Here is a 12,913-nt window from a genome sequence, read left to right as displayed (position 1 = left end):
TACTTGGAATAATCCTAGACATAATTTGTAGCAAGACAACACCAATAAGTCTTGGCTGTGAGCCCGTGACCACCACCACAACAGCTGACGTTATGAACAGTGTTACCATCTCTGAAACTAAATTCCCTCCAGTTACCAACTCCTATGAGAAATAAGATAAAAAAAATACTGTACTGTATTGCCATTTGCCCCTCCCCTCTTAGCGCGAACTCTTAACACATGGAGAAAGTTTAATCTGTTTTATGTTTTTACTTGTGATAATTTTCTTAAATATTCTGTATGTAATATTGTGTGTGCATGAAAAAAAAATACATGTACTGTATAGTATCTCCCAAAATGACAAGTTTAAATATAACCATAACAAATCTGGCAGCTTGACCTGGATATGGCTATAGTGATGAGTCTGGTGTTACTATTACAAATGCAAAACTAATATAAAATACAGGTACTGGAAAACAAGCAAAACAAAAAACAAAACAAGGAATATTATCACAGATGTAAAGTAACAGCCTACAAGGTAAGTCATATTAAGGCTGAAGCAAACTCACGACTACTGTACCTCCTTTACCAGCATTCATAGACCATACCGCCTACCTCATGTTATTAACAATTACTGCACAGTATATACAATCAAGATGGAAAAAATGCAGCTAAACCCATTAAGAAAAGGCTAAATGAAAGTTTTACACAACCACCATGCATAGACTCTGGCTGCTTGGCTGTTTCAACACTTGCCACTCACCATAGAAATGCCCTCCCCCTCCACACACTTCGCTCCCCTAGCTCAGCCTTAAAACTCGCACTCAAAGAAATGTTTATTCCCTATATGTTTGTCCTTATGATATTTTTATTATTATTTTATTTATTTTTTTAACATTACAGTACAGTACAGTACATTAAATATGTAGAATTGTGTGTGCATGTAACTGAGTAAAAAAATAAATTACATATAGGTATATCTATTAAAAATTGTGAGTGGAAAATAACCTAAACACCTCACAGCTCAATATAGTTCAATCCATTACTTTTTGCATACAAATTTTATCATGAAAACTACTGTACAGTACTCAAGTATATATGGTACTGTATACTGTTCACATCCCCTTTATCGCACACTACACAAAGCTATTCATGCCCCAAACACACACGTTGGGATTCAGGAACCTTAAAAAAATCTTCTCTGCAGTTCTGAAAGCTTCTAGAATCTACAACCTTACCTGCATCTATTAACATTTTAAATAAAAAACATCTGAATTTTCTGAAAGTATATTGTAAGTATGATAGTTTTACTTGAACTAAATTATAATGAGCTTAAATAACCAATTTATGTTAGTGTAATATCCTGACTGTTTTGAACAGTTGTGCTTGATAGGGATGTCTGAATAATGGATTCCGTCCAATAAACGACATCGCTGTGGCTTAATGAGGCTGGTACAGTACTCGTGTTTTTTACTGTATATACAGTGGGGTATGCTATAACGAATCTAATTGGTTCTAGAACCTTGTTCGTTATAGCATTCATTTGTTATAGGATTAATCCGTTCCAGGCCCCCCAAATACAACCACTTAACACTGAAAAATATAATATAAAATTGTAAAAATTGTAAAAAAGTGCATAAATATGCATCTAAACCCCTGAAATAAAGAATATCGTAAATACTTGTAGTACAGAAACAATAAATTAGTAAAAAAGAAAAAAAAAAATTTTAATAATGTTCGTTGTAGGAGTTTCGTTCGTTATAGCATTCTCAATTTTATAGGTAAAACCGTTCGTTATAGGAATATTCGTAGTAGGATCTGTTCGTTATAGCATACCCCACTGTACTATATATTTGTCCTAAGTCATTGCTCCTTGGATTTTTATGCAGCAAGGTGGAGGATTAGGTTGCCTTTAGTGGTATACAGTTGTAGAAGTACAGTAGTATCTTTTTGAAACTTCAACCAAACTACACTACAGTATTTCTCAACCATTAATATAATATCATGTAGCCTTACAGTTTGACTCTAGAAGCTAATTTTCTTTTTCAGGTTTACACAAAAGGAGCACCTGAAAGGTCACATTGAGAATGTTCATCATAAACATGGTGAAAAAGGCTTAGATGGAATGGGAGACTATGACAAAGATATAGATGATCGGGAAGACAGAGAAGAGGACGACTTGGATATGCCAGCCCCTTCATCCTCCCCTCCCTCCTCCACCTCATCACCATCCCTTGCCCCTGTCTCTTCTCTTATAGCTTTGGCTTCTTCTGCTTCACCATTGACATCTATATTACCTACATCTTCCCTCCTTACCAGCACTGCATCTATCATGGCAACTACAGCTCCAACTCTCATACCATCCATGACAACCACATCATCATCATCCATCACCTCACCAGCGTTGATGCCGTCATCAATGTCCAATGATCTCAACATGAACCAGTTCACTGCACTTTATGCGCCAGTTACTCGAAAGACAGTGAATTCACCAAACAAACATATGCAAACTATTACTATCAATTTCAATTAGTGCCAGTTAATTTATGTGTTTTGTAATTATTCAACATTTTCTAGATTTTTGTAAATTATTTTGGACTCACTGCCATTTAGTGATGATGACTGTTAAGTCATCATATTCTCTGTGCTTTTGCATTAAACTTGTGATTTATCTTCATCAGTCTTTCCAGACATTCAAAATAAGACATTCTATTGTGCTAAGGGAAATGTATGTTCCTTATGATTACTATAAAAATAGTTACCATAAATTTACCAAAAATTACACCTCTCAATTAGGTAACACCAAGGTAGCAAATAGTAAAGTGCTAGAAAACTGGGTGCAGATCATAAGCTCTGTATAGTCCCTGAGTAATTTATTTTGTAATGCTTAATTATTAGGTAATTTTTCCCTCATTAACCTTTTTGTTTTAATTGACATCATACCTTTGAAATTTAAGTCAAAGCTCAAAGAGCCATAAATTTTTTTTAGAACTTTATGCCAAGGAGAGTAAAGGTGTAACTAAAAACAACAAAAGACAAATTTTCATCTTGAATCATTCCATAGCAAATGCTTTAAGTTACTAACTTCTTTTATGACTATGAGTTCTACTGGGAAAGTGCTGGCTTGGTGCCTTACATGTACTGCAGATCTGTGATAAAACTTTTTCAGTGCTTATGATACATCACTGTTTTTCATAAAAGAAATACCTTGATTTTGTGCATAATATTTAAAACTGTGAGTATTATAACATAATAGTGCTGTTGACATAATTAAAGGATCATATTTACAGAAAGAAACCTGTCAGAAATTTGGTTTTTGCACAGATTGATTTGAATATGGGCATTGTGGTCTGATAAAAGCCAGTTGTAGCCAAATATATGAAAGCCGATATTTGATCTTGGAAGATGAGCTGTCTTGTGTGTGTGAAGCTTATGGGGGTTTGTTACATGACTAATCTGAGTTCCAAATTGGTCACCCTAAATTTAAGAGGTTGCTGCTCATTCCAGTGTTTTAAGAAATCATTTTTATGCCAATTTACATTATCTACATGCCCCATACATGAGAAAATTTTGGCATGATAAAAGCTGGTCCCAATATATATTGGCAAATAAAGTCTTTGATAAGAATTCAAGTTTAATTTAAGTGACAATAAATTTATCAGATTATTGACCTATGTTACATGATAGATTATATTTGTATATATCTCCACTATTATTCTGATGAAAACCTGGAAGAGTAATGCTTTCTCAAATACAAATCTGAGAATGTGTAGTGAAAGTGTTCTCATTATTCAGTAATTTACTTGTGATGTGAATATCAACCTAGATAGATGACCTGTGATGAATTATGGTGCTGGTACCTTGTCACTCTCTCATCCTCCATCTGAGATTGGCTAAACCAATTTATCCCAACTAGAGGTGGCCACAGATTCACACTGGCTCACAATGCACATAAACAGTAGTCATACAACATGTGACTAAAGAGCAAGTAATTTTAATCCAAGAATAATCCAAGAGATCCATATGAGGCTTATTTCCAGAGGTACTTGTGCTAGGAAAAGATGGCTTGACAATGAATCTGTTATTAAGCAGAATCATTTCTATAGATCAATGACAGAAGAATTACTTTGATGCCCTACAAATATTATAGTGAATAGAACTGCAAGATAGCTCAGCTTCACTTGGGCATTATTTAATATTGCTCACATAATAATCTCAAATATTCCATTCTTTGTATGTTGATCAGTTCATATTATTCATCATGTTGGTGCTTATGATTTTGAACTTTATTAAAAAAGTTATTAATGAGAATAGTGATAATTATGTTCTTCATAATAGTAAAGAAGGAGCTGCCTAACTTTATATCAAACATAACGATGCCAGTGCCTTAGTAACTGCTTCCAATTTAGACTAGTGTAAATCCTTAGCAACCAAACATTCCTAAGTTATTTTCAAACTGTTAAACTTTAAGATTAGGTATACCTTTCCACAGTATATATAAAGGTAAAGAGAAAGAAAAGTCGTATTTTGTTAAGTGAACCCTAGAAGTTTAAATACGTACTTTAATTTACAACCATGCTTGAGGTATAAAAATAAAGATTAGCTTTGGAAATTAGTATCAGTATGAATATTTTCATGCAATTTATTGTGGTAAATGATGACAAGATCTTTTATTAGAATGTCTTTCTTTAAAATCTGCAATTTGACATGTTTGACTGTATCTTAGGTATATACTTGAATGAAAGCCAGTAGACTTATGCAAGCGTTGGACAAGTTAGACTTAAGAGATGCTCAACAGTAATTAGAGTAACCTATCAACCATTGACTACTCTTAGCTCTATTATTATTAATTATGGACATAATTGAGAGGCGAGTCATGCTAGGTTGCACATGAAGTATGTGTTAACCTTCCATGGTCATCAGTGTCTTTTAAATATAAAGTAAGTAATTATAAGAATTAGTTGCTGTACAAACAATTGAAACTGTGTCCACTTCTCCTAAATGGATACAGCTACAGTTGCCAATATCTTTTTATGTTAGTTTTCCTTTGTATGTGAATTTAGAGAATATTCCAGTTGATTTGGTTAAGAGAGTCTATGCAGACATCCCATTAATAGTGTGTTAACATTGGATATGCTGTACTTACGGATAATTCCCACCTATATGTTGATACGTTGAATTTTTATATATTTTCTATATTACTAGTTCCTGTATCTTACTTGATTTATATTGCTTTGTCACAAGTAATCACTGAAGTCTGGTTTATATTTTGATATGAGAAATTCATTTATTTCAATTAAAAGGTTTTGGAAGAAAATTTCCCTCTTATAAATTGTGATGAAGCAAAGGATTTTTTTTTCTTCAGAATACTGAAATAGTAAATAATTTCCTTTTAGATTTTTTATATATTAATTTTTCAGTTATTATATCCGTATTTTTACTGATCTTGAACTTGTTTCTTATCTGTGAAAATCTCCTTTTTGTTCAATGAATTTTTCTTCATATATGTTTATTAAGACACTGTGTTATTGAGTTGTAAAAGATGGTTATATGCAGTATGTTGAAAACTGAGCCACATATTTTGTTAACATTTCTGCAGAGGGTTTAATGCTTGCTCAGTTGTGTGAGGTATTTATGTATGAATTGTGCATTTCTTGCTTTCTATCATCTCAATACAGACTGAAACATTTTAAGTTGTGTAAAATGATAGCTCTGCTCATATGGCTGCTGATTGCTGAAATTTACTTTCATTTCAATGACAAATCAATAATATTGGTGTTAATTAACATTCAAATGAACAGAACTTGTGCTTTGTGTTATGCATATTGAAATCAATAAATAATAATTATTTACAGGCACTATTAACCTTTGATACTTTTGCAAACAGAAAAAGGCTTTATTATATTTTCTGGTGTAAATTTGTAGTATTATATGAATGATAAAGATGGATATCATTCCAGGTAAGCCTAGTATACACACAAACACCTCTCTAGCACAGCAACACCCAGACAAAGGTATAAAGGGAAAACTCCTCATAATCCCTGATATTTTTAATACCAGTACTTAAAACCTGCAAGTGAAAGTGTAATACTGTACAGTACTTTCATCATTACAAGTTAGTTTTTTTTTTTTTTAATAAGTAAATTTATAATAACTGCACAGGTAACCTAAACCATATACCTGTACTGTACTTTAGTTGTTGATGAAGGGAAGGGTGTAGGAACCCTGTATTTATCAAGTATGTGTGTATGTACTGTCATGAACAAAAGTCCTGTAGCTGCTTCTGCTGTTCCATGATCCCCGAGATTCAGACTTGTGAAGCAGGAGGCACTGATGCATTATTCTATCTATGTTTGATTTGGATTCATGAGTTTGAATCTTGGAGTTTGTAGTTCAGCAAAAGAAGTGACAGGACTTTTGTTCACAACAGGTACATTTACAATAAAATGTGCTATATTCACTTCCAGTACATTTATACAAAATATTGTGAATCGTATAATCTCTGATGCTTATGTATGAGTTGATAACTCTAACATTAAAAACAGTAGAGCAAGCTCATAATAACTTTATAATTTTTTAAGTAATTTATAATTACTGCACAAATAAATCTGAAAATCTAACATTTTCATACTCGTGTAAAAGACAAAGGTCAAAAAAGTTGGCAGAGGTGGTGCACCACCACAACAACCTCAGCTCAAATGAGCTTGGGTGGATTACAGCTGGATGTGCTTTGATTGTCCAAGGTGTAAACAAATTGAAAAATATAATAGGGTATACTGGTACTGCACTACAATGAATGTAAATTTTGAGTAGGTCTATGCGAGAGAGGTGTTACTGCATACAGTTTTCAAGTATTCTTATAGTAAACAGAAGTGAAGCTTCATAATATAAAGTTCATGATACATTATATCAATTTATTTTGATGGTAAATTTACATTGTGAACAATTTGGATCTTGACAGTTCAAATTAATTATCTTTAGCTATTTTCTTCTTTAAAACTTTCATGTTTAAGAAGTAGAGAGAAATATTCTAATTTCCCTGATGCATCAGTGAACATATCTGCAATGAAAGCAGTAATGGCAAGCTATATGGAAGGAGATGATAATGTCATAATTTATGGTCAAACATAATGGTGCCGAGTAATATTATGAGTTGGGTTTAATCCCAATTGGCAGGGTGCTGTTTCTTTAAGTCTGCACACAGTAGTGCCCCCACACAGTGCCCGACAAGGATGCAACTTTGTTTCAGCAAATGTTTATCTTCTTTTATAACTCTTCTCCATATTTATAGATAAATATCTCAACTTCATTTGAGTAGATTTAAATCATTGACAATAAAATACACACACAGCTTGTGTTCCCCCATAATTAATGTACCACAACTGTTCAAGTGTTATACAGTACAGTATGTGAAAATAGATTTTTTGTATGTTAACATACTTCAATCTTTAATTTTTTATTGAAATTGTCAATACAGTATTTAGATTATAAATTTGATTGTTACATAGTTTTTAATGTACTACTGTTTCTATGAATTTTTTTATGAATTATTATGGTGTTATTTATTGTTGATAGAATTTTTCATGGCTCAAGATAAGAAAACTAGCTGCCACAAACATTATTCATATTATTTAGAAATTGGTGCCAGAATTAACAGGCTCCTCATTTAGGATATTGTGTTTTCAAATACCTCCAGTACATCTAGTGCATTTTGTGTCATATTGTAGAGAGCCTGGAGAATCTGGCAAGAAAATTATAAGTTGTAACCATTACTAATTGTAGCATTTGAAAAGACCTAGTACTTTATCAAAAAATCACACTAACTAGTCCCACTGTAATTGCTCTGCTTATATAACTTCACAACATAATGCATTCATTTTTCTTAGGTATGTGAAAGTAGACTTTTTTCACATTGATTCCCCAAATGTCATTTGTCTGATTCTCAAAGCCAACATTCCAGTTACTTAAAGATGCAACATTCCATAGTGATATTATTTTGCTAATATTGTGATGTTTAGTTAAAAAATCATTAGATATGTTTACCTCTATTTAGCTTTAAAGACTATCTTCTTAATAAATTACAGCTTGGTGTTGGGTTCCATAGAGCTTAATAAAAACTGACAGTTGCCAAATAACCTTTATTTTCCCTCTGCTAAAAATAAAGAAAAATTAAACAGAATGGAAGCAAATACTGTACCCTTAACAAATGAAACTATTATTCAATCACTGGACAACAAATACTTCATTCTGCACTGTCCATGACTAAAGCATTACATTCTTATTAATACTAATATTTTTTTCCTATATCTATACAAACATCCCTTGTCATCAACTCACAAACTAATTTCTCATGGGAAAAACTAAGTTATGTTCAGTATCTGCCAAAGAATAACCTTAGATTTTGCCTTTTTTTTTTTTACTATTTTTCATAAATATATTTGTGTTTGTGCACTTATTAATACCTGTACTGTATTTGATTACAACAAGTAATAGCACTATGCAAATAACAAATAATTAAACTTACTTGCTAAAGTATTACAGTATATACATAATTTGGCTGCATGGTGGCAGTACAGTTGGTCCTCATATTACGCGGTCCCGCATTCCGCGTTTCACCGTTAACGCGGTGCCTTGCCAGAACCTAACATTTTCACATTCCGCGGTCGTGAACCCCATTACGCGGAGAGCGGCTGGCAAGCCGCGCCATTTTTGGATCCAAACCTCCCGCCATCCGCCATGTTGTGTAAGAGGCGCGAAAATGGTGCGCACAAGGTCGCCCAGTCATCAAAACATGACCAGTTCTTCACCCGCCACCCACTACAGCCGGCCCAAGTCAGTGATAGTGATAATTATAGTGAGGATATGGACTTATATGAACTTTGGGGGGTTTGACAAAGAGGCCCTGCAAGCCTCTGTGGTGGATAGTGATACAATTGATACAAGTGATACAGGTGAGGGCCAATAATCTGCCCTCTGCCTCGGAACCAACCGCCCATCCCCGTGTGCCCAGCCATCTTTTCTACTAATGTAAGTGTTAAAAAACCTAATATTATTGATATTTCTCTTAATTATTAATTGTGTGTGCATGCCATCATAAAGTTAAGATAATATTTTTACTACAACATAGTTGTGTGTTGTCAAAAAGTGGAGTTTGGGGATCGGCCCGGACTCCATTTCAATTAATCCCATATGTTATGTTATTCACTTTACGCGTTTCTCACTTTCCGCGGTACCCTCCGGGTTACATTAACCGCGTAATATGAGGACCAACTGTACTATTTGCTGCGGCCCAGACATTCAAGAGTGCTTAACGTGTTCTATGCAGTCTGTTATATTACAGAAAATTAAAATGAGCACTTGTTAACTTATGAAGCTTTTTTGTTTACAGGTTCTTGTAAAAAATGTGCTAAAGTAAAACCTTGTTAGCTAAAATCACTAATTAACAGGGGATACCTGTACAGTACTATGTTAATACAGTATACAGTGGCCCCTCGGTTAACGAACTCAATCCGTTCCAGAAGGTCGTTCGTTAACCGAAACGTTCGTTAACCGAAACCATTGTTTCAATGGGTTTTTGGGTAATTGGTTCCAGCTCACCGAAAATTTCCTAAATTCAACAAAAATGGTAGAAAAGTTCACTTACTTTGAGGTGTGTATGTAGAAGGCTCCTGGATGATGATGATGATGATGATGGGATTTAGAATATGGGTGGAGGAGAAGGAAGAAGAGAAGGCATTGGGGTGGAAGAGAAGTCACCCCATGGTGCCGTTTCACCCATAAAATTTTAGCTCTCTGGTTTAATTCAAGATTATTTTCTTTAAATCAACGCTGCACTGCATTATATATTGTCAATATATAAAATATATTTCAAAATGACCAATAATTTGCTTGGAACACAGAAAAAAAGCGTTTAGTTGAAGAGAGTCTCAAGCAAGATGTTACCTCCAGTGAAAACAGAGAGAGACTGACGCCTGTTTGCTGTGTTAAGAGGCTGGATGCCGCGCATTAAACTAGTCACTTTCACCTAATTTTGTTCAATAATTGTTAAAATGACTAAAAATTGAATATTAAACTTTTAAAATTATTGAATAGTATAAACTTTTGATATTTACAAAAATAGTAAGAATTTAGCCCTAGAACCGATAATGTATTGGCGGACTGATACTAAACTGGTTGCCCTGTCAGTGCAAGCGAAAACATGTTGAGGTCGGTTATTAGAGTTAGTTAATTTTTTTGTTAGCAATTGAAGATCCTTATGGAAGGCAGTTCGTTAATCGAAATTACGTTAACCGAGGTGTTCGTTAACGAGGTCACTGTACTGTATTTGTGTTCCCTCTTAACTATTCATACAGGAATATAAAACATCCTCAGATGTCCCTGCTTATTAGAAATGTACCAAAATCAATGCAAAGAACTACATAATTTATTCACAACAGTAAGTTAACTTTTTGGGAAAGTTTTAAGTCTCTATCGTGTATCTCTACACCTCTAAACAGCACAACACCTGTACTGTGATTATTCTTGGTCTCCAGTACAGTATTAAGTTTGATCTGTCTTAGTTGATAAATATTTTATGTATTTCCTCAATGAACTACTTTGTACTTACTAAGCCTTCAACCAACCTTTCTTTTGTTTATTTTTTACCTCTGCATCACTGAGCGTTTGATTTTATCATGTACTACAGTTCTGTAATTATTTATATTTTCCACTAAATATGTTGACAGGGACAAAACACACAAAGTAAATCAGGGTATTACAAGATGTTTGAATTATTGAAGACTTCTTTGCTTCATAATAAATTCAGTTGTGAGACTTTTCTAGCAATAAACACTTCATAATCTGGAGTAAAATAGGCAGGATCAGTCAGAGATATCTAAATATCTAGAAGATTTTGAGAAGTATACAAAGACCGTTCATTACTTTCATACACTAAAATTTGTCTCCTTGTACTGACTTTCAACATAATTTTTCTTACTACTGTGTACTTAATAATTTAACCATTTTGATCAACTCACAATCAGATTTAGATAATTTAGAAGCAATAACTCCCTACACTTATGCCAATTTCCATTCTGTATGTACCATCCCGATTGAACCTCAGGGACATTAAATAGCCTGGCCCATATCCTTATTCATTTCAAACCAATTCATAATAAACATAACAATATAATTCCATGTACCACCTACTAATCATTTGCTCTTTATAACAGTTTTTTTTTAAAGAGGGCAAAAAAGATTACAGGTAATTCTGATTACTGTGGAGAACACCCAATATTAGTTCTTCTAAAACTTCTTAAGAGACATACTTATTAGGTTTGAAGAAGTCACCCTTGCAGGTTAGCAGTAAAATCTTGATGGATGAACATTACAATGGAGGTGGGGCCATTGCATAAGTGTGCTTTCTGCCTTTGGTGGAAGTGAACAAAATCTGAGATGTGTTACAATTAGCCAAATTTGTTTTTTTATTTTGTATAACTTGTTTTAACACCAAAATGTAATTTTGCTACACTAAATGTAAACTATAATAATCAATATCTCTACTTATTACATTAGTAGTGTACAGTATACACTAATACATAGAGTAATACATTCTTAAGCGAACAGAATGTGACATGTACAGCCAAAGAAAAAAGTCGTGTTACACTCACTGTGCCTTCTGTACTGATACCCCATCAATGTCAATGAAGCTTCAAGGTTCAAATCTGAACCACCAAAATTCTCATCGTTTACCAACAGATGGCCTGCATGCTTGTACTATTTCCCGATGTTCAGGAGTCGATGAGTGTTGTGATGGCACCGAGTGTGGGCTCATTCAAGACCACACTTGACCAACACTGGTGCAGGCACAGATACATCCTGGAGCCAGTACATGCCCTGTACATTGCAGTGACTAAAGTGCATGATGGCAGCTGCTGCATTATCTCGCTGCTGTCTGCAGCTGGCAAGATAATCGCCTGAGTCCTCCTGAAAAGACGTTTTCCTGAGGCGGAAAACTCCTCCCAGAACCTCAAAGTGGCTTTGGCCATCACATGGCACCACTGACATGATCTTTGCTGCCGCTTAAACTGGGAAAAATTGCAGAATATCGTGATTTGCCTTATTCATTGACCTTATAGGTTTGACTCGGTTATTTTTGGTTGTTCGAAAGTTTATGATACTTGCAAAAGACAAACCTGAAAAAGTCTTAAATCGACCGCCTCACCTGGGAGATGATCACTCCATAATGGTGATTAATCACCATGTTAGCATTTTAAATACAGTCTTGGTCTGCGTATTGAATACCACACTACATGTTAAAAGAGTTCTGGTAAAGCTGCTGCAGATTTATTAGTTCATTGCACAATAATGCCAGTTGTATAATTCCCTGATCAGTCTGCCAGGTACTAAATGATGATACATTATTCTTAATAAAGTCCAGAACCTTGACGTTTGTGCACCAAATTATCATCATGAGCAGAAATATAAATGGTACATTGTATGCATTCTGCGTTGTTTATGTCTTGTTTCAGTGAAAATTGTTGTATTCTCTTAAGGTTTATCCGCATGCAGTACTCAGAAAAGATGAAGGAAAAGAATACAATACAAGATACTGTTGAGATAAGTATAGTAAGATTGATTAGTACAGTACATTACATGAAAGCCCAGGTAAGCTGAACAAATACGAAAAGTGTATCACATCTAGGTAGGAATCTAATTGATTTTATCACTGATGTACAGTTGTCTGCACTTATACCTACATGGTACAGTGGCTGCATTCTGGGTTGTAGGTTTAGATTACATTATTTTCAAATTGGGATGCTTATGTATTATTGCTTGGAGCTGTACTGCACATGTTTCTTTCGCAGCAATCTAAATGGGATGGATATACAGCATCTCCCTTTATTTACAACAAACCAAGTATAATATGTATTTCTCCCCTTTTTTCTCTGGTTTC

At 34.1% G+C, this 12,913-nt stretch overlaps 1 protein-coding gene across 4 annotated transcripts in view; it reads left to right on the top strand.

The window, feature by feature from the left end:
* LOC121876999 (protein tramtrack, alpha isoform-like) overlaps positions 1-8,107 on the top strand; it is a 125,732-nt gene extending 117,625 nt beyond the window's left edge. For all 4 annotated transcript variants that reach the window (XM_042382613.1, XM_042382588.1, XM_042382596.1 and 1 more), the window contains exon 7: positions 2,029-8,107. In XM_042382613.1, the coding sequence (XP_042238547.1) occupies positions 2,029-2,512 (484 nt within the window). In that variant the 3' untranslated portion in view covers positions 2,513-8,107. The remainder of the gene's footprint in view (positions 1-2,028) is intronic.
* The last annotated feature ends 4,806 nt before the right edge of the window (positions 8,108-12,913 follow it).

Source organism: Homarus americanus, unplaced genomic scaffold (assembly GCF_018991925.1).
Source record: "Homarus americanus isolate GMGI-L3 unplaced genomic scaffold, GMGI_Hamer_2.0 scaffold33468, whole genome shotgun sequence".
Taxonomy (NCBI): Eukaryota; Metazoa; Arthropoda; class Malacostraca; order Decapoda; family Nephropidae; genus Homarus; species Homarus americanus.
This window is presented reverse-complemented; position numbering and strand designations above follow the sequence as displayed.